Source organism: Typopeltis vanoorti, chromosome 21, assembly GCF_054136105.1.
Source record: "Typopeltis vanoorti isolate ZY-2024b chromosome 21, IOZ_Tvanoo_1.0, whole genome shotgun sequence".
Lineage (NCBI taxonomy): Eukaryota > Metazoa > Arthropoda > Arachnida > Uropygi > Thelyphonidae > Typopeltis > Typopeltis vanoorti.
In genome coordinates this window covers 63,720,645-63,747,235 of record NC_143569.1, presented here as the reverse complement: position 1 = coordinate 63,747,235, position 26,591 = coordinate 63,720,645, and the positions used below count along the sequence as shown (strand labels likewise).

General features: G+C 35.8%; 2 protein-coding genes across 4 annotated transcripts in view; one reads left to right on the top strand and one right to left on the bottom strand.

Annotated features, from left to right (window-relative positions):
- mEFG1 (mitochondrial translation elongation factor G 1) overlaps nucleotides 1–9,093 on the top strand; it is a 206,466-nt gene extending 197,373 nt beyond the window's left edge. The window contains exons 17-18 of the mRNA XM_090411581.1: nucleotides 381–541; nucleotides 8,487–9,093. Of these exons, the coding sequence (XP_090267707.1) occupies nucleotides 381–541; nucleotides 8,487–8,654 (329 nt within the window). The 3' untranslated portion in view covers nucleotides 8,655–9,093. The remainder of the gene's footprint in view (nucleotides 1–380; nucleotides 542–8,486) is intronic.
- A 129-nt stretch (nucleotides 9,094–9,222) lies between these two features.
- Nucleotides 9,223–26,591, bottom strand: part of Bet5 (blocked early in transport 5) — a 92,719-nt gene continuing 75,350 nt past the window's right edge. For all 3 annotated transcript variants that reach the window (XM_090411070.1, XM_090411071.1, XM_090411069.1), the window contains exon 5: nucleotides 9,223–9,472. In XM_090411070.1, coding sequence (XP_090267196.1) covers nucleotides 9,344–9,472 — 129 coding nt within the window. In that variant the 3' untranslated portion in view covers nucleotides 9,223–9,343. The remainder of the gene's footprint in view (nucleotides 9,473–26,591) is intronic.

Here is a 26,591-nt window from a genome sequence, read left to right as displayed (position 1 = left end):
TGAAGACTATTCAAGTGAGATAGGAATGAGTTTAATGTGTCTGGGCCATAAGGCCAGATGGAGAAAATATTATCCACATATCTTAACCAGATAGAATGTTTGACAGGGACTGAAGCTTGTTTTTCAAAATATTACTTAAAAATCAATTGGAAAAAAGACCACCATGCTCCATTGCAGTAAATTTGGAAGAGAAAGGCTATTTTGATTTCATGATGCAGGGGGTTTTCATTGTTCTTCATGTTCAGTTCTTCATTGAACTTGAAGTTGCTTGCAAGGTTAAGTTTTACAGTTATCTTAGTTCTTTTGACAAAATTTTTTTTTTTTTCTGTAAATTCAGGATGTATAAAAGCTCAAAATATTTATCTCTTTCTTCTATCTAGTGTTTGAATATGGTCAGTGGCAGATATTGGAACCCATCATGACAGTTGAAGTGACAGCTCCTGCAGAGTTTCAGGGTACATTAATGGCTCAATTAACAAAAAAGCATGGTGTGATTTGTAGCACTGATGCAATTGAGGGTTGGTTTACTGTTATTGCTGAGGTAAGTAATATCTGTGGAGCCAATTAAAATTATTAAAATATTATGATATAAAGGATGAACAGCAAAAAAAAAAAAGTTGCTTTTTTGTTTTTCATCATTTTTATGACTGTTTTTTAACTATTATTTTAATTATATTCTTATTGGCTTAAACCTAAATACAAAATGATGATACAACATGACAAAATTTCATGCTGGCTGGAACGTTGCCCAGTTAAACAAGGTCCCCGTTGTTTTTGCCAGGAAACCTGGACAAAAAGTCAGCTACTGGAACAAATCTGAAAACACACCCCAACTTAACATCACCAGAGTTAAAGATTAGTACTATCAACAGAAGAAGCTTGAATGAAAAAGAAATGTTTTTTTTTTCATTTTGGTACCGATAAGTACCAGATCGACATAATAGGGCTGACTGAAACAAAACAGACAAAAACTGGTGAGATCTTTCTGAGCAATAAATACAAAATGTTATATTCAGGCAATGACAATCAAGGAAAAGAATATGTGGCTAATCTTCTTGAATGGCAGGCAATCTCAAGTAGAGTGATGTGGGCAAATATCAGAATGGGGAACGGGACAATGAGACTTATTTGTGCCTATGGTCCCACAGAAGGTTCTACTAAGGTAGAAGTGGAGGAATTTTTTGAGGCTTTAGAGAAAGCAGCTAACACAGTGAAAAAGGAAAAGTTGGTCCTTGGTGGGGATCTAAATAGCAGAGTAGGAAATGATTGTCAGACATACAAAAATATTTTGGGAAGATTTGGAGAAAAGAGCAAGGCTAATAATAATGGCAAATACATGTTGGATTTCCGCTCAGGACATGGACTGGTTATTACTAACACCATGTTCCAACATAAAAAATGTGCAGAAATTCACATGGAGAGAAGAAGCAAGGAATAAGAAAAGTCTCGTTGACTATGTTATTCTTCATAGCGATGTTTTCTCCCTGGTGCAGGCCAAAGTGTACAGAGGATTTGAAATTGGAAGTGATCACTATTTAGTCTTGAGCAGGATAAAATTGAATTTCATATTGAAAAGAATAACATGTAAAAAAGTTTTAAAGCGAATAACAGTTGAGCAGCTCTGAGATGTCAACTGTGGACTAAAATACACAAAGATTATTGAAAAAAAAAAAAAAATGAAAGAGTTTGAGAACAGGAACCAAGCCTTGAAGAAAACCCTAATTGACTTAGCCAGAGAGCCATGTGGTGAGGTTGTCTGCAAGGATAGAAAAATAAGAACTCCATGGTAGACAAAGGAAAAGAAGAAAGCATATCAAAAGTTCCTGGCAAATAAGTCAGCTTGTGCTCTTAGAGAGTATAGAGACAAATGTAAAAAAGCTAAACGCTCTGTAAAACTAGCTAGACAAAAGTCATGGGAGGACTTTAGCAAGAAGGTGGCAAAATATTCTGGAGGTTGTTGAAGAAGCTTAGAAATGGAGGAAAGAGGCTGTTAAAGGAGTTAGAGATGATAAAGGTGACATGAAAACAGGAGAAAAAGATATCCTCGAAGTATGGAATAATTACGAAAATTTGCTAAATGAAACAAACAGTGATAGCACAGTGGTAAAAAAACACTTAACAGGCACACAGTCAGGAATACACATCCATACTTGAATTAGAAAAAGGCAGCAGGAAATGATATTCGGATAGAAATGCTGAAGTATGGTGGTATAAAAGTCTTACAGTGGCTGCACTGCATAGTTCAGAAAGCCTGAACAGGGGGACGCATTCCCAATGATTGGAGTAGAGCTCTCATAGTACCCATACATAAAAAGAGAAATAAAACTGAATGTGAGAATTACAGGGGTATTTCCCTACTAAGTGTTCCTGGCAAGATTTATGCAAGCATACTTGAGAAACGGTTGAGAAGAATTGTGGAAGAAAAGCTTAGTGAAGAACAAGCTGGATTCAGGCCAAATAGAGGCCGTCAGGATCAGATCTTCACTTTACGACAAATAGCTGAGAAAGCATGGGAATATAACAAAGATCTGTATTTAAGTTTTGTCGATCTGGAAAAGGCATACGACAAGGTGCCAAGAGAGAAGCTATTCAATACATTACAGTTATATGGTGTCAATGGGACATTATATCATACAATACTTAGTCTTTATTTGAGTTGCAAGAATTGAAGGAAGTACAGGAAGATGGTTTAATGTTAAATCTGGTGTTAGACAAGGATGTACATTATCCCCTCTCTTATTCATTATCTATATTGATCACATTATGAAAGAAAGTGGTATTATAGATGTTAATGTTAGCTTTTTGCTTTATGCAGACGATGTTATACTTCTAAATGAATCCGCTACAAGTTTGCAAGATTCCCTGACTAAACTGAATAACTGTTGTAATAGATATAGTATGAATGCCAACAATAAAAAGAGGTAGAATTGTTGAAAATGTTAATGTGTTTTGAATTGGGAACCTGTGGAACAAGTAAAACATTTCAGCTACTTAGACACGATTTTTAGTGAAGAAGGTAAATTAAATATGGAAATAGACAACAGAATCAACAAAGCAAATTTATATGGAATAAGAGAGAAATTAGTCAGAACACTAAATTAGCTGTGTACAAACCAGTTTTAACTTATGGATCTGAGAGCTGGGTCAGAAGTAAAACACTTGACCACAGATATGAGAGTCCTGAGAAAGATTAGAGGCATGAACAGATGGCACCAATGGCAATATCATATTAAAAAAGAGGATATTAGGAAAGAACTTGACATTGTTGGCATTCAGGAATGTGTCAGCAGAGTTAATCTCAAGTGGTATGGTCACTTAAACAGAATGGGCGAGGAAAGATTAGCAAAACAAGTGTTCTCTGCCAGGTTGGCAGTAAAATGACCCAGAGGAAGACCAAGATATAGGTGGATTGATACGGTACAAAGGGCCTTATACGATAGAAATATAAGATCTGATAATGTTGGAGTCTTGACAAGTAACAGACTGATTTGGAGAAATAAATTGTAGTTAGTAATGATGTAAATTTTTCATGTAGTACTATCATATCCTGTACACCCCAGGAATTTGATGATGATGAAACACCATACTCAAGAATTAAAGCAAGAAAATGAATTATCTATGGAACATTTCCAGCAAGAGCATTAGTGTAAATGTTCTTAAAATCTTGAAGACAGTCCTTCAATATTAATGTTGGAAATGTTTAAGCCCTAGAAGAAAATGGGATATATCAAGTAAGGAAATTATTTAATCATACGTGTGTGAAAGTGGACATGTTCCACCTTAACTCAGTAATTCTATCACAAAAAAGGCTAATGCATTCGAATGGAAACATAAACTAATAAGCCATGTAATAAAATCACTATTATAAATTATACTTGGGGGGGGGGGGTCAAATAGCATTGAAATAAAGTCGATTTATGAAAAATAGGAAAAGGCATCTTTAATATCAAAATAATACTACCAAGAAACATGTTTTATAGATTATTATAATACACTTAATAGTAATACTTTAAATTACTCAAGTGTTTGCCATAAGGAATTTAATAGGAACATGAATAAAGAAAAAAATAGAAAGGAGCCAAGCTACAAACAAAAATCAACAATGAACTGCCAGAAATTTTATTATACAAAAAAAAAGGGGGGGGGGAGCATTAGGGTTGTGCACTTTCTCTTGTGTTCAGTGAAAAACCAGAGATAACATTCTTATATTAAACTAACTAAAAAAAAAAAAAAGATACTTAAGACACTATGTAGAGAAATCTACCTTATAAAACAAGTCAGATGTTACACTTATTTAGGAAGTAATGGATGCAAAAGTCAACCTTTAACAGAATGAAAAACATACAAAAGAAAAAACAATACCTAGGTTAAGAATGATGCTTTATTTGGTGTAATTTTTTCTGTGGGGCAGAAATTAGAAAGATAGGATTTTGTGTGTGTGTATATATATACACACACACAGAAGAGCATTGAAGATTGCATGGATCCAAAAGAAGAGAAAGTTTTGGAGATGGGCTAAAAATGGAATTATTAATAAAAGGTATATAGGAAAAAAAAATATTGAGAGGCACAAGTCTTCAAAAAGATTTATTAGAGCAAAAGTGAAAGAAAGGAAGACAATGACACACATGAATAAAGGACTACCTGGGTCTGAACTAAGAAACTAGTCTGAGACAGAAATAATATATGGAGATCCATAATATGACAGAATGTTTAATATTTATCAATCCATTAAATTTAAAATGCTTGATTTTTGGATGGGGGGGGTCTGAATATCGACGCTGATTTATAAAGGCAGCAAATCAGTTCAAGTTAAAAATGGGCCTATTGAATTTCTACATGTGGCCATTAGTAAACGAAAGTCTTTATTTATATTTACATTCAAGGTTTTATATAGAGGCAATAAAAGATATTTTTGTATATTTAAAATTTTTATCTTGTGTAAAGAACAATTCATCAGTTGAGCAAAAAAAAAAAAAAAATGAAATTTGATCTTTAAGACACTCGTTACCATTTTATACAGTACTATTATTCAACTTATGATCATGATAAGTTCATCCTTAAGTTTCCTGTATGTTGCTTGCAAGATTTCATTATGCTGGACTAAGCAGTAATTATGAAAACCACTATGCAATACTACCTTTCGCAAAGATGATCATTTTATTACATGTTAAATTCACCCAACTATAAGTATAGATGTTTTATTAAAATCGTATATCACATAATGTATAAATTATAATTGAAGCTATTAGTAATAAAATGAATCTGTTCAGTATCTTTTCATATTTACATTTTTAAAGAATGTAAAATGATCTAAATAAACCGCAGATTCTGAAAATATTCCTTTTACAAGAGCCATTTGATTTCAGAATCTAAGTTCTTATTTACAGTGTCCTTTTATTAAAAATCACCATTTATATGACAAGGAATAAAGGGGAGAATGCATTTTTATGTCCATATGGAACTCAGTATAGTCAGTTCTCACTATGTCAAACTGTTTGCTATAGTGAGAAGAGTTGACTAGTAATAACATGCTATGTATTGTTTTTATTTCTTCTATGCAATAATTTCATTGAATATATGAAACTGAGGGCAATCTGGCATATTAATGATCTCACAGACATTGTTTCTGCCTTGTGCCTCTTCTACAGATACTTTCATGGACAGTTGCTTTGTTGAATTGGCCACTATTATTCCTCCACTCTCCTCCAAAATCATTAAAACAAGAGCCACTGCTAACCAACACCCTTTTACAGTCCACCTTAAAACTCACCAAACTAACTTCAGTGCCTCCACTTTCATTCCATCTACTTGTATTCCCACTCTGCCTTCCCCAGAGATTACAACCTTCAGCTGTTCAGACAAAATGAACAGATTACTTCTTTCTTCTATTCCTTTTGCCCACACATGGCACTAATGTGCTATAGGTCTTGTAGCCTACATCATAAAAGCTGCAATGATGAACTCATTCTAGATTACTCACTAAAAAACACACGTACTAACCACAGTGATAAGTTTTAATACGTAAATATTTCATTTCATCCTCAGTACAGTAATTCAAACAATACTAGGAATAACATACAGTTAGGGTGCATGATTACAAATATGCGTGAAATATTTACGTATTAAAACTTATCACTGTAGTTAGGACGTGTGTTTTTTAGCGATGAATTCACCACAGGTTTCATTGTATAAAAACATCATTCTAGATTGCTGCTTCATCTATAACAGTGGTGTTCAACCTTTTTTACTACGCAAGCTACTTTTCTATAAAAAAGTTATTCGGCGATCTGATTATGCACAAATAAACACCTAAAAACTTTATCACTTTTAATACAACAAAAAAACAAAACAAATATATTGGAATAAAATATTTATTTCTGTATTTTGGAAAACCAAAGTTAGAAAAAACAACAGATTAATTACAAACTCACAAGTTACAGGAAATGCTGGTTGATTTCAAAAAAAAAAAAAAAAAAAGGTTAATGTGAAATTTGGACCTCGCAATATTTTCATAGTCAAGTTGATATGAAGAAGTGGCCAATCGCAGACAATCATCCAAATGATCATTTGTAATTTGGTTTCTTAATTGATTTTTTTATGACGGTCATATTTGAAAAAGCAGATTCTGACAAGTTGGTCGATCCGAAACATGACAGAATTTTTCATGTGCATACTTCCAAATGACTTCATTGTTTATTGATTTTAAATGTAAATCATAGTGAAGCATTTCTTGATTTTGTTCAAAAAATTTTAATAAATATGGGAGATGTCTAAATTTGCGGTTATTTATATTTTTCTTTAATAAAACTAAGTATTGTTGGAAAGTTTTTATTGAACTTAACATGTCAATTAAATTTTTATCTCTACCTTGTAACTCTAAATTTAAATTGCTTAATTTCGTACAGAAATTACTAAAAATGATAAGTGTAACAACCATCTTTTATCACTCAATTGTGGATAAATATCTCTTTTTTAATCAAGTAAAATTTTTATATCGTTAATTAATACAAGAAATCATTCTAAAAATAGCCAGCGAACATTATTGTACAACAGAAGTTCCCTATCATCATCTGCCTGTAATTTAAATAACCGCCGTTGCAGGGCTTTTCCTCGAACAGAATTTACAATTTTAAATGTAATATCCAAAACATCTTTTGTGTTTAATCTTTTACTACACAATACTTGTTGATGAATAATACAGTGGTATGTTAAAAAATCGGGATATTTGTCATCATTTTTACATAATGAAGCCTGATTTATTACCTATCATTGCAGGAGTAACAGGCAGAAGTTTGTGTTGTTTCACAAATTCATCAAATGCCGAAAAAATGTCTTCTCCCCTAGTCCTTCCCAATAATGGTATAATTTTCAAAAGTTCTTTACTTGAATAATCTTGAAATACCATTAACTGAGCAATATCAGTGAAGTCGTTTGATTCATCAAATTGTAATGAAAATGCAACACACTGGTGAATGTCTGACATTAACCTGGCCTGGAAACTTTTCTTCGGCAATTAGAAACCTTGTCTGCGGCCTAGAAGTAGTCTCTCTCTCTCTCTCTAGCGACATCTCAAACCGGGAAACTCCTCTCTCAAGCAACGTGGGACCGGGCAGCCTCCTTTCTGCTGCCGGTCCCACGTTGCTTTCACAGCAATTCTGGAACCGGGACCCCTTCTGCTTGCTTCAGTCCCCTTTTATTAGGTCTCCTCTGAGACCTCGCATGAAGTTTGGCAACTCCCAAAGAATCGGTTTGAGTCTTTCGTCTTAAGTTTCAAGTTCGGCACGCCTTTTGTTCTCCTCAGTTTTCTTTTGATTGCAAGTTGCCAGCCATCAGAAAGTTGTTTGAACTCTTTCTGACTGACTTCGGAGATGTTTACACTTAGAGCCTGCAAGCCTTTCTTATACAAGTTTCAATAATAATCTTTCTAATGCCGCCATGTAACACTTCGGTGACAAAAACGTTGCCTTTGTTTTTAACACTGTAACATATTAAAGCAATACATACAATTAACTTCAAAAGAGTTATTTACAAAAACATCTAATACAAACAAAGTTTATTGTTTTACAATATTCACATGGGACTTAATTGATGTAATGTGCTTTGGAATATTTAAGCTATAATCGTATTCACTCGGCTCGCTGTTTGACTTCCACTGATCCAAATTAATTCATTTACCCGGACTTATAAGAAAATTACTGATTTGACGAAAAATAAACAAACAATAGCAATACACTTAAAGCGAATTAAAAATAAGATACAAATTTAATTAAAACTGAAAACATAATATTTTAAGTAAGGAGGAATACACAAATCGACAGGTTGAACACCCCTGATCTATAATGATCAGTATCCCACATTATTGTGTTTAGTGGAAAATGATACATCCTCATTTTAAAATTCTAGGTTGCTATTGTTCATGACTATCTGATTTTAAAAGTATGAAATTATGCTTCAACCACTGGTGACCTTTCATTCTCACCTAGGTACCCTTAAAAGACATGTTTGGATATGCTACAGAATTAAGGTCTTCTACAGAAGGTAAAGGAGAGTTCAGTATGGAATATTCTCGTTACTCTCCAGCATTACTTGACTTACAGCATGAATTAGTTCAGCTCTATCAGGACTCCCTTCTCCAAGAAAGAAAAAACTGAGCATCTGAATCTTGACATTTGTAAATAAGCCTCTAAAAGTTTGTATGTATATAACTGCATGTAAAGTAGCTGATTTTTTAAAAAATAAATGTAAGCCATGCCTAATAAAGGTTTTATAAAAAAAAATCAGACTGCATGAATTTGTAAACTTATTTTTCACTTCCCTATTATGGTAATTGTTCTTGGAATATTACCATCACAAAAGCTGTCCATTATCTCTGTTAATGTATTAAACATTACCGAAATAAATCTGCTAATGCTTTTTATTCCTCAAAGGAATAATGGCAAGGCCGTTATCCCATAACATTAAATGTTTTTGAGATGGTGATAATACAGAAACCATTATCACAGTAGGGTAGTGAAAAATCACCATTGTGTAGAAAACTAGACTTGAGGAATATATATCCTATAGAATTCACTTGCATGTATCTCTTGGAATCAAGATGTATATTCTCCAGTTTTTGAATTCCTTTGAACCCCTCTGGTAAAACAAAACTTTAGGGATTATTTTTTAAAATAATCCTTGAATATACTGTTAAATACATAATTTTGAAAATATTACAAAAACTACTGAACTTCACTTTTATAAAATAATATGTACATATATTACAATATTGAAAGCCTTTTCTGTATAATGAATCCACAGTTGATAGCAATAATAGTGTCTTTCTAGAGCTTGCTGCTTACAGTCATGTTATTTTTGAAGCAAAAGCTGGTGAATTCCTTACTAACTCATCAAGCTTAATTTGAAATAATTCACTCATGATTGGTTGCCCTTGTTTACATTCTGGATTCTTCACTACATATTCTACATAAACCTGAAAATTAAATTTACATTTTTAGTTCATGTTTTCCATTTTAGATAATTCTTGAGAATAAAACTGAACTTTTTACTTGAATATTCTCTTAAATTGCTAGAAATATAAAAATACATGCTAAAGTTATTACAGCTTCTAGCAGCTGCAGCTATTTCAACAGAATACATTTTATTATATAAACAGTTCTCACAAATTTTCTTTCATATATAAAAAAAGCCTTTGTTTCTTTGCCATGTTCCTTTTAATAGAGTATGGCGAGCAGGAAGGGAAGGGAGGAACAGTTCTGAATAACTACAAAGATATATAGGGTCATTCAGAACCCTAGGCCAAACTTTAAGGGGTGATAGAACACACCTAAACAAGCACTTTTTGTCATACAATGCATGGTCCGAACTCAAGCGGTGAAGCGCTAGGGGTTAGCAACTACTGTGTCAGGAAATGAAGAAACACAAGAATAACAGAGGAGATTTGAAACAATTGCAGAAATTACAGAACATAAATTAAAGAATTTTATTGAACAAATTACAGAAACTGCTCAAAAGAGTGACCTTCGACGTAGTGATTGGGTACATTGGTGAAAACACCAGGCATTTCTCATACAGCAGCAATAGAAATCCTGGTAATAAGGTAATTGGAATCGATGGGGCTATCGTAGATCAGGCTTTTCATATGGCCCCACTCCTGTGGGGCCATATGAAAGTCCAGACATGAGAGATCATGGTAGCCAAGCGATGGGACCACCCTGATCAATCCATCGTCCTGGAAATGTTGCATCCAAGGCAACACACCTAGGGTTCGGTAATTCTGGAAAGACCTCTTGTAAAAATACAAGGTATGTTCTCCCATTCAGTCGTGCTGGCAGAAGGTATGGGCCAATCAAATGATCATGTAGGATTCCAGCCCAAACATTTATGGAGAAACACCACTGGTACGAATGTGGACGTATGGCGTGTGGATTTCTGCTCACCCACACATGATAATTGTGGGTATTAAAAATGCCCTCACGTGTAAAGGTACATTCATCAGTGAATAAGACGTGCATCGAAGTCCGGCTGCACTGCAGTCTGCTGCAGGAACCACTGTGCAAAATCCACACGACGCCGGTAATCTGCAAATGTCAAGGCGTGCACCCTCTGTGCATGGTAGGGGTGTAATCGTTCATCTCGTAGAACTCACCACACCGTCGATTGGGGCACATGTACGGCATGGGAAATTGCTTGTGTGCTACATTCGGGACGATCTGCAACCCTACGCAGAATTTCCTCTGTAACACGTGGCATCCTCACACTCCTTGCACGGCGCTGGCAAAGGAGCCCATTTCACACAGATACCGGTGCAATTGCTGAAAAGTTTTACGATCAGGCACGTCTAGTCAGAAAGCACTCTCGGTACAGTCTTTGGGCTTCCCTCGCATTCCCGTCCGCAGGTCCGTAAATGAAATGCATGTCAGCCTTCTCTTGATTTGTGAAAGATCCATCCTTTTTGCACTCCAAGGTAGAAATAACGACGACTGCAAAAACCAGCACTTATAAGTGTTCACTGGAAAGCACCCTCTAGTGCTTCACCGCTTGAGTTCGGACATTTTTTGCAGTCGTCGTTATAAGTGCGTGCTTAGGTGTATTCTATCACCCCTTAAAGTTTGTCCCAAGAGTTCTGAATCACCCTGTATGTTTACACATGATATGTACATCCCAACTATCATGGAATCTTGGTTGAATCAAGCATTGACGACAGTAGATTACATGCTCAAAATGGGTACCTTGTCTTTCAAGAAGGTTTCGTAGTGCATGTAAAGGTTTTCTGTCATCTTGGAGAAAAAGGATTGGGACATCTGCTGCACATATTGTGTAATTTTATCCCTTAGTTCATTTAAGGTTTGAAGGCTGTCATGGTGGAACACCCATTCCTTCAACACCCCAAACGAAAGCAACAAGCAATGTGAGATTAGGAGAATGTGAAGGATACAGGAATTCTGTGAACCTCAAAATTAGCCTCTCGGGGAAGTGTTCTGATAAATAGGCTCTAAAACCATGTGATATGTGACAGGTTGCTCTGTCCTTTTAGAATACCTGTGCACGACACATACTATGCAAATCTGGGTAAACAGAACACATTCTCAATGTAGCATTCGCTATTCAAGGACACAGTAACACCATCCTTTTCAATGAAGTAGGACCTAATTATGCCATGGCTGGAAACTGCACGCCATGCAGTGATCTTGCTGTTAAGTGGTTTCTCTTGGACAAATTCAGGTCTCGAAACTAAGAAACCTGTAGGTTCGTCTATTTACATGACCGCTTAGATGGAAATGTGCTTCATCCAAGAAACATATTATGGAGGAAGGACAGATCTTCATAGACATTGGCCAGAATGCAGGCACAGTATTCCCACCGTGCAAAGTAATCTGTTGCTGTGAAACACTGATCCACTTGAATGATGTACGAAAAGGCACCCAGCTCCTTAAGAATTCTCTGTAATAACCGCATCAGTATCCCAAGTTTTACCACTATTCAGAGGTTGACTGTGTTTTGGAGACTGTAACACATGCTCTAGCACACACCCATGATTATCATTTGTGTTAACAGTTTGTGGTGACCCTGAATGCTCTTTAAATTGCAGCAGAACACTCCCATTACATCAGAACCTCGCAATTAAGGCACGCTTATGGAAACAATGAACAAACTGCTCACAAACATGTCGTAGACTTGGACCATTTGCTCTGCTAACTCCATATGAATGAAAATAATGTTCAACAATAAACAATAAATTTCTTCTAACAACACTATTGCTTCAAATAAATGTAATAGTGTAGACTCTTACGTGCTCTATTAATGTGCATGCAGTTAAATAGCATATTTCATACTATAAGTACTGAAGGGGATTTCGAAGTTTTTTTTTTTTTTTTTTCCTCACCATACAAATAATATCAATAACAATCAGCATGAGAATTTCAAGTTCTACCATGCTCTCATGAGACAGAGCTTTGCATTTCATGCCAAAGGTTGCCATATCTTGAATTACTTCTCTGCTCTAGCTCAAAATTTCTTTGATGCCGTTATTTTCTGCCTTTACTAATTGAAATGATCATCCTGATCATTCATTATCTCCAAAAAGTTAATTACATGAACATCTATATACTCAGACAGTGAGATTATCTTCCTTGAAGACTTTTAAATGTTCATAATTCAAACTGGCTCCACTTTTCTAACTTAACTGAACAAGCTAGTAGGGACGTGTTATAGCACAAACTGTTCACCTACTTACCTACCAACCAACTAATCATTCGTCCTAGCCAGTTCTCATAACCTTGTCCACATTTCCTCTGCAAGCTCGATCTCCTTTCCATTAATACTCATTATATTGATCGTGGCTATCTTTAGTTCTGACATTGGGTTTGTTCTTCAGCTAGATGGTGAGCTTGAGTCTATTCCAGTAGCTGACTTTTCATTGTTCATCCTGGTCTCCCTGATGACAGGGAAATATCATTATGTTGCACCATCATGTTATTTGTGGTTTAAGACAATAGAGAGTGGTTGACTATGTCCCAAATTGCCAGCCCATCCTCATCATTCAGTACCTAGTAGATACCTACTAATGGCATGGATCACATGAAGGTGAGAAATGGACATTAGATCAGAAGTCCCAGTCAGTTCTCCACATTCCTTAAAGGTGGGGGTCTCTTCCCAGTGATTTGGCTCCGAGATATTTTATTTGGGATACTAATGGACAATGAGATTTATTTGAGCATATGGTCCCACAGTTGTATTAAGGAAGAAATGGAGGAATTTTTCAAAGCAGTGGAGAAGGCAGCTGACAACAAAAAAGGAAAAGGTGGTCCTTGTTGGAGATCTGAACAGAAGAGTGGGAAATGATTACCAAACATAGAGAAATGTTTTGGGAAAATTTGGAGAAAAGACCAAACCTAATAATAATGTTAAGTACCTAGGATACTAGTCCCTGTCCTGAACAGAAATCCAGTCCCTACTAACACCATGTTCCAACATTAAAATGTGCACAAATTCACATGAAGCATGGAGAGCAGATACGAGAAATAAGTCTCGGTGACTATGTTACTGATTTTTTTTTCCACTGGTTCAGAAAACGAGTTTTCTGAACTCGTGAAGTTTTGAGCAGGATAAAATTAAATTTCATATTGAAAAGAAGAGTGTATAAACATGGTTTGATTCATTTTCAAAGTTGAGCAGCTTTCAGAGTGAACGGTAAACTAAAATACACAAACACCTGAGGAAAAAAACTAAAGTGTTTGAAAACAAGATCCAAACCTTGGGAATTCAGTAGCAAACCCCGAAGAAAACACCGACTAATGCAGCCTGAGGTTGTCAAAGAAAAGAAGTAAGCATAGTGAAAGTTCCTGCTAAGTAAGTCAGCTTGTGCTTTTATAGAATACAGAGAAAAAGGTAAAGCTGAGTATTATGTAAAACTAACTAAACAAAGGTCATGGGAAGACTGTGATAAGAACATAAAAATAAATATCAGGAAGGTGGCAATATTCTGGAGGCTATTGAAAAAAAAAAAAAAAGCTTCAAAATGGGAAAAAAAATACTGTAAAAGGAAATCAGAGATGTTAAAAATGATACGAAAATTGAAGATAAAGAGATTCTAGATAGACTATCTAGAGTAATTACTTTGAAAGATTCCTAAATGAAACAAGCAGTGTCAGCACAGTGATAGAAAACACTCAACAGGAATATGTATCAATATTATTTAAAAATCCATCAAAAACCCGAAATGTGGAAAAACGGAGTAAATGATATTCGAACAGAAATCCTCAAATATGGTTCAAGACAATTATGGATCCGAAAGTTGGGTTAGAAATAAAACACTTGATCAAAGACTGGAGACCACAGAGAACAATTAATGGAGAAAGACCAAAATGTAGGTGGATTGATATAATAAAAAGTGCCTTAGAAGACAGAAATATAATCTTGAGGGATAACAGATTAATTTGGAGGAAAACTGTTGGTAACTTTTTCATATGGTACTATCATATCTTTTACATCCACTGAGGATATATATCAGGAATATGATGATGATAATGCTGAAAGCATCAAAGGTGACGAGTTTTTTTGGCATTGATTAATTCTATCAGGCCAAAAATACTTGGCTGGAGAGGATGATATAGCTATAGATGTAGAAAGTAAGGGATGTCTTTTTGGGGAGGATAGGCAAACAAGACAGGGGAGAGGAAGAGGGGAGGTATATTTACTAATGATAGAAAATTATAACCAACAATGGTAAAAGTTCAGCAAAAAGACAAGAACATTTTATTAGACTATTTTGTGAGAGACAGAGGCCAACTGGTCAAAATATATAGTCAACCACTACTGTAGGCATGGAGTGTGAAAGGGCAGAAATGAATTGGCAAATTAGTTCACTGAACACAAGGCAAGGTATAATGGAGAAGTAAGTATGAGAAAAAAAAAAGTGGGGGGGGGTATACAATTATCAACAGATGGTTACCTAAAGTAGCATGCGGTAGAGAGGGGAAGGCAGTTATGAATAAGGAGGTGGCTAAGCATGCAGAATTTTCAGTTAAGAAGGAAGGAGAGATGCATACAGCCAGTAATTAAAACACTCAAGACAGCTGGGAGAAGTGCAGTGCCATGAGAAATTACAAGAGAAAGATATATTATATATAGTACATTCAAAATGGTCAGAGAATATTTGAAGCAAGCAGTATCAGACTTGCATATCTAAGGTTAGGAAGATAAATCAGGTGGAAGTAAAATGGATGAGTAGTATCATTAAGCGGCAGCTACAATATGGAGGGAATGTGAAGAAATAAGAATAGGTGCCCTAAAAAAAGTCTAATGCAATACCTCCCGACTAGATAATTGCAATGAGAAGGATCAGCATTCAAAAACAATGCATATAATACCAAGTTATTTTGTGAGTTCAATTCCAACAGCAAATTGCCCAGTGAGCAGTAGCAGATTAAGTCTGCTATCCTTATTTGTAAAGATACAATTCGTTACCAGCCTAAGAAACATTAACACTAGTTTGATAAAAATGACAGGGAAATCCAACTCCAAACTAATAAGAAACAGGAATTGGATTAAAAAAAAAAAAAAAAAAAAGCTACTTCAAGAAATCAAAGTAGAGGTATAAAGAACAACTTCTGAAAAATCAGTGGTAGTTGCAGAAACCTGAGGACGTGCAATATCTAGTTGGTACTTGCTGATTCCTGTGGCTTCTTTAGAGCCAAAACATTTTGTGGCTGGAATTCCATGAGCAAAGAGATTCACTATCATCAAGGACACCATCTCAATCAATACTTATAGAAGGGAACATTTTAAAGATTGCAATCAAAACAACAGTTACTGGATAAACTACTTGACCTTCCCTAAGAGTCAACTGGGTTCATTTTTTCTCTCTCCGCAATTGAATATGCTATCAAGCATATGAGATTCAACTGAGCTGATGATATCACTGCTGGGATTTTCAAGAAAGGAGGTGTGGAACTCAAGCATCAAGCTTCACAGTCTTTCAGATTTGAAACACAGAAGAAATACTGTCAACTTTAAATATGCCTTAATTGGAACCGCCTCCAAAGAAGGTAAGTCAACCTGTAGTATTATGTTGTCATCTATATTCTATTATATATATATATATATATATATTGTGGGAAAATCTTTGCTTTCATTCTTGCTAATTGGCAGCAGCTTCTTAAAAAAAGTCTACAGAACTTCAGTGTGGTTTCATTCCATCCTGTGGAACAATATCAACATGATCTCCATTGCATATCAACTGCAAGGGAAATGTAGTGATCAAAATTGCTCACTTTTCATTGTTTAGTGATCTAACCAAAGCATTTGACTGTCAACCACAAAGATGTCCTGAAAATTCTATCTGACTCCTTTTATCCACAATATTTAGATCTGATTTGAGACAACTATGATGTGCAAACACATGTAACAGCAATGACAATTTGACAGACGATTCATGGTAAATACAGGCATGAAGCAAGGGCTGTCTTAGCACCTATGCTCTTTGGTCTTCATTACAATTCATCTCACTAATGGAGGTTACTCAAGTTATTTCAACACCACTTGTGGAACTTCATGAAGTATGCAAATCTAATTTTCTCTCATTCTAAAATCAAACCGCTAGCATTTTCAAATCAGCCTCTGAATAAATTATAAGGGAAGAGTAGAGCTAGTAATAATGATAGGTATTCTGCTAAATTTCAGTTCAGGACATGGATTTGGATATCTTCACACAGATTAAAGAGATAGGAGTATAAAGGAGATTGAAATAGGAAATTGAAATACAATACAATCAATTGCCCAAGCAGGAAATTTAAAAAAAAAAAAAAAGATATTTTTCTTTTTAATATGAAATACATAAACATTATTTAAGAAGAAATGATAGTTTAAAAACCAAGTTTGAAAATGCAGTGATTGACTCTGAGAAAAACAATAAATTTAGCCAGAGGGAAGGAACTGTGAATTTGTTACCACGACCTCTTGAGTTCATCATGGAGTCCTGATTTCTCTGTCCTTGCAAACAAGAAAGCATAGTAAAAGTTCCTAGCAATTGATCTTGTGATCAGTTAATCTGTGATCCACAGGAATACAAATAAAAATGTTTAAATGTAGCAAAATAAGTCACAGGAAGACCTTTAGAATACAGGAGATAATACCAAGATGGTTGCAAAATGCTCTGAAGGCTACTGATAGATATCTGGATTGATTACCTTAAAAGACTACTAAATAAAACAAGAGATAACAGAACAGTGGTAAAAATATTCAAGGTGAATGCAATCAGGAGTGTGAAGGAGAAAATCTAAAATGCTGAAAGGCAGCTGGAGTGGATAATATATGACTAGAAATGCTCAAATATGGAGGTATAAAAGACCTAGCCTGGATTATGCAGTGGCTGCACTGCATAATTCAGGCTACATTAGAAAGTCATATCCTAGATTATTGGGATAAAGCTCTAATAGTACCAATGTATAATAAAAAGGAAAATTAAACTGAATGTGAGCATTACACAAGAATTTCCCCTACTGAGTGTTCCAGGTAAGATTTATGCAAGCATACTCAGAAGTGGCTAAGAAAAATTGTGGAAAAGAAACTTAAAAAGCCAGAGTTCTGGCCAAATAGAGATAGTTAGGATCATATTCTCACTTCAATACAGATCCCAGCTATATTCTCGTTAGTTCTCAGTTTTGTAAAAAAAAAAAAAAAAATTCAGCTGGTGAAATTCGAGATGACTGGAAGATAGGCATCAATAATACCAATTTTCAAAAAAGGAGATAAACAATGTGAAAATTATAGATCCATAACACTTCTAAGTAATAGCTACAAAATCTTCACATACATACAAAACAGAATCCATATAAATGAATGAGAGAAGAGGAGAAGATCATGCAGGCCTCAGAGCCTGGCTGAAAAGTACTGGCCATACAACTTATATGTTGCAGTTTTATTGACTTCAAGCAAGCATTTGATTCCACTAACAGGAACAAAATGATAAACATCTTAAAATCCATGTCAGATTCAGAAATATAAACTCACCCAAAACTACAGTCAAAGAACCATCTCTACAAATAAATGGCACAAATATCAATCACATTAAATATGCAAACATTATTCTTGCAGAATCTAGAGCAAAATTGGAAAAGACAAATTTTTAAATGAAGAGTGCAAAACTGGAATGAAAATCAATCTAAACAAAATTAAATGATGAAAATAGGAAGAGATGAGGAAAAGATTTCAATAAACTGAGAAAATCATATACTTGAACAAAGCATTTACATATCTTGGCATTCTCATTACTCATAACTTTGACAACACAAAAATACTATAATATATAAAAATGCATTTCAAAAAGCCTCAAACTAAAACTCCATAAAATCATTATGATACCTATAGCACCATCTAGAGCTGAGACAGATTTAATCAGCAACTCGAACATGAATTAAACCATAAAGAAGATAGGGTGTCCAAAAAAGAACTCTGAGGTTTTCAATGAAATTTATTTTATGACATTTTGAAACAGAAATGTATGCAGCATATATTATCAAAGTACAATGTCACAAGTTTGATTACCTATTAGTGTAACTCAATGTGTGCACCATTTACAGCCCTACAGACATCAAAACAGAATTCCACCTCAGACCACAGTCAGTTTTTTCTTGATACACAATGTATTTTACATAGCCCCAAAAGAAGAAATCCATTGGAATCAAATCAGGACTGTGCGGTGGCCAAACAATGGGACCTCCTCTGCCTATCCATTTTTCTGGGGATCAGTTGTTGAGCACAGTCCACACAATCGCTGCATAATGTAGCGGGGCCTCATCCTGTTGGAGAATGAGGTCCTACGCATTCTCAATCTCGGGAAACAAAGTTCTCTAGCATATCCAGGCATGCCACACTCATAATCATCTTCTCATGGAGGGAAAAAAAAAAAAAAAAAAAAAACGATACAATCAATGCATGATGCCACACCAGACATTGACTTTTGGACTGTTACGGACAAACTCTCCAGTTCTTATGGATTTTCTGACCCCCACACTCAACAATTATGGTGATTCAAAACTCCATGCACACGAAACATTGTCTCATCAGAAAATAAAATGCTGTGGAGGTAGTTGTCATGTACAGCAATAAGGTCTAACATGGTGGTTACAAACTGAACCCTTTGTTGCCTATCAGTAGGCTGGATGAGATGAACAAACTGAAGTTTATAAGCAAGAAATTTCAATTTCTCGTGAACAACGTCATGCACTGTGCTTTTAGAAATGTTTAATTGAAGACTCGCACTACGAACTGAACGTTTTAGGCTACACTGGAAAGACCAAATTTGTTCCACATTTTTCGCACTTGTTATAGGCCTACCTGTTAAGTTAAACACTTCCTGTTTAACAGGCCTACCTGTTTTAAAACACTTCCTGTTTCTGAGAACTGTGGATGTTACTTACAGATGCTTTTGTCACCTGGAGCATTCCTACCATACTCCCACCTGAAATTCCTTTGGACGGTTGTCACTGACTTTGTTTCTGCGAACCATAGCACACACTGTGCTTTCTCTTGGGGTGACACCATTACTGAAGCACAACACATCTATACAGCTATCAGGTGGCCAACATTTGAACTACAACTTGAATATTGTCTCTTCATGAATATGCTCAAAACGCCATCATATGGTGATCCAAATAGAAAATATTTGTGTTAGAAACCCCAGAATTCTTTTTCAGACACCTTGTATAATTCTTAAACAACAATTATGATGGTCTAGATACCTCCAGAGAATGCCCTCTGAGAGAGAGATTAACAAATATAGCCGTGAATGGAATTCACTAGAGGAATATGATCAAGGGCAGACCAAAAATAACTTGGTTGAAATTGTGTTGAAGGAAAGGTCATAATTATCGAGATTCAGAGAGATGACAGATGGCAAAGATTTCTTATAAAGGACTCAATAAAGCTTTTCAAAATACTTCAATTATATGATGTAAACGGAACATTATTCAGCACAACACACAGTCCATATTTAAACTGTAAGTAAGCAGTTTGAACTGAAGAAGGTACACAGGAAGATAATTTCAAGTAAAATCAGGTGTAAGACAAAGGTACACACTATCTCCACTATTGTTCATTGTCTATATTATTATTACGGGCAACTCCAGGGAGTCATTAGACTCATCGAGGGAGGCCCCAAATCATATTCATCACAACTATTCGACATTCATACAGTATCTATCATACCTCACCTTAAACTCATTCACTGTCACAGCATCCACCACAGACTCTGGGAGTGCATTCCACTCATTCACCACTCTAAAAGTAAAGAACCCAGCTCTAACACCTTTACTAACCACACTTTTGCCCAGTTTCCATGGATGTCCCCTAGTCCTCCCACAACCAGCCCTGTTCTCAAAAATATCTTCTGAATTAATTTTATAGAAACCCTTCAGTAATTTGAATGTCTCAATCATATCTCCCCTCCTCCGCCTATCAACCAATTTTTGCAACCCACAAATCCTCAACCTGTTCTCATAAGGTTCATTCCACAGACCTGCTATCATCTTGGTCACTCGCCTCTGGATCCTCTCCACCTCCTCCCCATCAAGAAGAAACCTAGGTGACCAAATCTGGGCACAGTAGTCGAGATGGGGTCTTATCAAGGCTCAATACAGAGGAACAATAACCTGCTTGTCAACGTATTCTTCAGCAACCAAGTGATTTGATGAGCTGATTTGGCCACTTTTGCAATGTGCACCCTAAACTTCAACTCCTTATCCACCAACACTCCTAAATCTCCTGCCTCATCAATTTCCTGGAGTACAGTTCCACCACTGTAGTAAACTGCTGCTAATCTTTTCACCCCAAAATGTATAACCTTACATTTTGCCACATTAAATTGACATCCATTCTCCTTAGCCCAGACCTCCAATCTATCAAAATCATCTTGCAAAATTTTAACGTCATCTGCATTCACTATTGCTCTACCCAACTTTGCATCATCCGCAAACAAATCAACTGTTCCTCTCAGATCCTTTCCTATATCATTAATGAACAAATTAAACAGCAGTGGTCCAAGAACAGATCCTTGGACCACTAGTCACAGGCCGTCTTGTGGACTCTACTCCTGAATAAACCACTCTCTGATATCTCTCCGTCAACCACCCTCCTATCCATCTCACCAACCCTATGGCCATCCCCCATATGCTGCAATTTACTGATTAGAATTCCATGTGGTATCCTGTCAAAGGCCTTAGCAAGGTCCAGTATAATCACTGTAAACCCATTACCCTTATCCAGTTCAGCCGTCACTGTGCTATAATACGTGAGCAAGTTACTGAGGCATGACCTACCCTTCACAAAACCATGCTGTCCCCGATACAGTATCCCATTTTCTTCTATCCAATCTTGTATTTTCCTCTTGACTATTTCCTCCAAGACCTTGATAATGATTCCTGTTATGCTGATTGGCCGGTAATTTTCAACAGCAGCCTTGGAACCACCTTTATGCAGCGGAACTATTTTCCCCTCTTTCCACCCCCTTGGGACTAACCCAGACCCGAGGCTCAAATTAAACAAAACGGTCAAGGGCACTGACAATTCTTTAGCTGCTTCACATATGACACAAGCTGGTATTCCATCCGATCCCACAGATGTATTGACATTGAGGTTCTGTAATAGACTAGTTACCTCTATTTCATTCATCACAATTCCAGTATAAGCTGTTGGTTCTTCCATTCCTGCAATGTCACTACCTGGATGATATACTCTTGCAAAGTGCTCGCTCAGTAATTCCACTATATCGACTGATTCGGTTACCTCCCTACCCTCGGCATTTTTTAAGATCATTCTACCATGAACATTTTTCCTTTTTTTTCCTAGAATTTCTTTCTTATTCCATATAAATTTATTCAGTTGACTTCCTACCATACCAGCTTTGTTGATTCTGTTGTCTATTTCCATATTTAATTTACCATCTTCACTAAAAATCATGCCTAAGTAGCTGAAATGTTTTACTTGTTCCACGTGTTCCCCATTCACAACACAGTTGACATTTTCAACAATTCTACCTATTTTCATTGTCTTTGTCTTTTTATTGCTGCCCTTCATACCATATCTATTACAACAGTTATTTAATTTAGTCAGTGAATCTTGCAGACTTGTAGCGGATTTATTTAGAAGTATAACATCGTCTGCATAAAGCAAAGAGCAGACATTAACATCTCCAATTTTGATAACATGTTTAATACCACTTTCCTTCATAATGTGATAAATATAGATAATGAATAACAGAGGGGATAATGTACATCCTTGTCTCACACCAGATTTAACATTAAACCATCTATCTATACTTCAATTCTAACTGCTGACTTACAACTCAAATAAAGACTAAATATTGCTTGATATAATGATCCATTGACACCATACAATTTTAGCGTTTTGAATAGCTTCTCTCATGGCACCTTATCATATGCTTTTTCAAGATCTACAAAACTTAAATACAGATCTTTATTATATTCCCATGATTTCTCCACTATTTGTCGTAAAGTGAAGATCTGATCATGACAGCTTCTATTTGGCCTGAATCCAGCTTGTTCTTCACCAAGCTTTTCTTTCACAATTCTTCTCAACCGTTTCTCAAGTATACTTGCATAAATCTTGCCAGGAACATTCAGTAGGGAAATACCTCTGTAATTCTCACATTCAGTTTTATTTCCCTTTTTATATATGGGTACTATGAGAGCTCTACTCCAATCATCGGGAATTCGTACCTCAGGCCTTCTGAACTATGCAGTGCAGCCACTGTAAGACTCTTATACCACCATACTTCAGCATTTCTGGTCGAATATCATCTACTCCTGCTGCCTTTCCACATTTCAAGCCTTTGATGGCTTTTTCTACTTCAAGTATGGATATGTATTCCTGACTGCATGCCTGTCAGTGTTTTTTACCACTGTGCTGTCATCACTGCTTGTTTCATTTAGCAGTTTTTCAAAGTAATTACTCCATACTTCAAGGATATCTTTTTCTCACGTTTTCATGTCACCTTTATCTTCTCTAACTCCTTTTACAGCACTCTTTCCTCCATTCCTAAGCTTCAACAACCTCCAGAATATTTTGCCACCTTCTTGATATTTCTTTTCTATGTTCTTGCCAAAGTCCTCCCATGCCATTTGTCTAGCTAGTTTTACACAGTGTTTAGCTTTCTTACATTTGTCTTTGTATTCTCTAAGAGCACAAGCTGACTTATTTGCCAGGAACTTTTGATATGCTTTCTTCTTTTCCTTCACTGCCTCTTTAACTTGCTGTGTCCACCATGGGGTTCTGATTTTTCTATTCTTGCAGACAACCTCACCACGTGCCTCTCTGGATGAATCAATCAGGGTTTTTCTTCAAGGCTTGCCGCTGAATCTCCATGGTTTGGTTCCTGTTCTCAAACTCTTTCATTTTTTCTTCAATAATCTTTATGTATTTTAGTCTACAGTTCACATCTGAGAGCTGCTCAACTTTTATTCACTTTAAAACTTTCTTACATGTTATTCTTTTCAATATGAAATTCAATTTTATCCTGCTCAAGACTAAATAGTGATCACTTCCAATTTCAAATCCTCTATACACTCTGGTGTCCTGCACCAGGGAGAAAACATCACTATCAATAATAGCATAGTCACTGAGACTTTTCTTATTCCTTGCTTCTTCTCTCCATGTGAATTTGTGCACATTTTTATGTTGGAACATGGGGTTAGTAATAATCAGTCCATGTCCTGAGCAGAAATCCAACAGATATTTGCCATTATTATTAGCTTTGCTCTTTTCTCCAAATTTTCCCAAAATATTTTTGTATGTCTCACACTCATTTCCTACTCTACTATTTAGATCCCCAACAAGGACCAACTTTTCCTTTTTCATTGTGTCAGTTGCTTTTTCTAAAGCATCAAAAAATTCCTCCACTTCTACCTTAGTAGAACCTTCTGTGGGACCATAGGCACAAATAAGTCTCATTGTCCAGTTCCCCATTCTCATATTTGCCCACATTACTCTACTTGAGACTGACTGCCATTCAAGAAGATTAGCCTCGTATTTTGTGTTGAATACTATGGCTAATCCTTCTTTTCCTTGATTGTCATTGCCTGAATATAACATTTTGTATTTATTACTCAGAAAGATCTCACCAGTTTTTGGGTTTTTTTATTTTAGTCACCCCTATTATGTCGATCTGGTACTTATCTAATTCCTCAGCCATTCAGGCTTCTTATGTTGATAGTACCGATCTTTAACTTTGGTGATGTTGAGTTGGGGTGTGTTTTGAAAACAACCACCCCAACTCTGACCAACGAAGGGTAGGGAATTTAAATTATGTTAGTTAATAAGTTTAAGCTATGACTGACAAGAATATTGGTCAGAGAAGAAGGGGAATAACTTTTACTTTATCTCTGTTCAAGACTCATAAACTGACACTCAAAAGGATTTAATTGGTGTAGTTGATAAACAAATAAGTTAAATACAGAGTGTGAACGAGAATAAAGAAATCAAAGAAAAATAACAGATAAAAAGTATAACAAATGGTGCAGATAAAATAAATATAACAGTGTCTTCTCAGACCAAGAGTTCTTTTAATATGCCATATTTCCAGGCTGTGTCATAAGCTTTATCCATGTCAAAGAACACTGAAATAACATGTTCTCATTTCAGGAAAGTGTCTCTTACACATGTTTCTAAACAGACCAGATCATCTTCTATGATCTGGTCTGTTTATATCAAGGCTTCTACGAAAGCCACATTGTCTGTTGGAAAAAAGTTTGTTGATTTCTAAATACCAGAGAAGCCTTGTGTTTACTATTTTTTTTCGAGGGCCTTACAAAGATAGCTGGTCAGAGTAGTTGGATGATAATTGTTTTCCTGTGCTGGATCCTTGCCATGGTTTTGGGATGGCAATGACTACTGACTAATGCCAATGCTCTGGAAACTCTTCCTCCCTGTAATAGATATCATCACGGCCAACTGCACTATTGTGTGTGTGAGAGAGTGAGATGCTCGTTTGAGTTTTTCTCCTTAACAAAAGACTAACTGCCTCTATCCCCTTGGTACAAAAGCTTAGCTGCTGTTTTGCTTATTGCTCTTTCAAAATTAGAAAATCAAGTATATGAAATTGCTGAGATCCTGGAAAGTTTTCTCCCAAAGTGTCTGCAACAGCTTTGGGATCAGCAATAATACATCCATTATGTTCACACAAAACACACAGATTATCATTAGGTAGATAATCTGTGTGTTCTGTATCTACCTTTCATCTTCTGGATTTTATCCCATACAATTTTTGCACTGGTTGTTTGATTAATTAATGATGTAAATTGGATCCAGGATAGTTTTTGACTCTGATGTCTCACATAATGTTCTTTGGCCAGAATGTTTAAATGCTATTAAGTTTGTTGTGGTAGAGTATCTATGAAATATACCCCATGCTCTATCTTGATCTTTTTTTTGGCTGCTTGGCATTCTGGATTCCACCAAAACTTTGAATAAAGTGGAAATCAGGATGATGTTTTTGGAATTGCTGCTTCATTAATAGGTGTTTGACTGACTGCATCAGTCTTAAATTTTGCAAGTTTTGGAAATGCACTCCAGTCAGTCTGGTCCACATGAGCATCCATGTAGGAGGTCATGGTTCCTGTGAAGACAGTGCTAATAATGGGAAAATTATCACTCTATGTTTTCTTCGACATGGCAGAAAGCAGATTATAAGATCATTTGCAAATTAAGAGCAGGCAAGCATAAAGGAGGAGGTAATTGCTCTGTTATTATCATATCATCGAGCTTTCGCTCGATGATATGACCTCATCTATTTGTGTTGGCACTATCCCACAGTGTTTTGTCCATTAAAGTCACCCATTTGGAGTATGGGATGAGGCAGTTCAATATGAGATTATCAAGTTCTCATAACCTGGTGGTAAATATACTGAGCATATTGTGATAAGAAATTCCACAGACAGACGAACTGCAACTGCTTCCAGAGTAGTATTAAGCTGAACATGATGGAAAGGAGTATGACTATCCACAAGGAGAGCAACTCCACCATAAGCAGAACTATCTCTAGTTCTGTCCTTGCATACAAAAGTGATATTCCTGAAGGTAGGATCCTCACTGGGTTTGAAATGTTTCTTGCAGACAGAAACAAACAGGTTTGTGTTTCTATAGCAAGTGCTTAATATTACTGATATTCTGGCAAAACACACAACAGTTCCATAATAAAACTTTTCCCATTGTTTATGCTTCATAGATTGTCTGATTTCTATGAAGTTCTCATTAGATTTTGGGAAGTATGACAACCAGTATCCATCTCTTCCTCTGGAAAAATATCCAATACATCTTCAGATGTGTCAGGACCACTGGGTAAGTTCAAGCTACTTTCAATGAATTTTTTTCTGAGACAGTCAGGTGGTTTGTCTTTAAGTGATAACCTTGCTACAATTGTTTTTCACAAGTGGGTTCTCATCAAATGGAATCATTTTTGTAGTGAGATCATACATCGTGCGATTGATGTTATCAATAGTAAAATAGTCACGATCATAAAGTTCAGGTATGGTGAAATAAACATATGAGTTTGAGTAGCTGTTGAACTGCTACTCAAA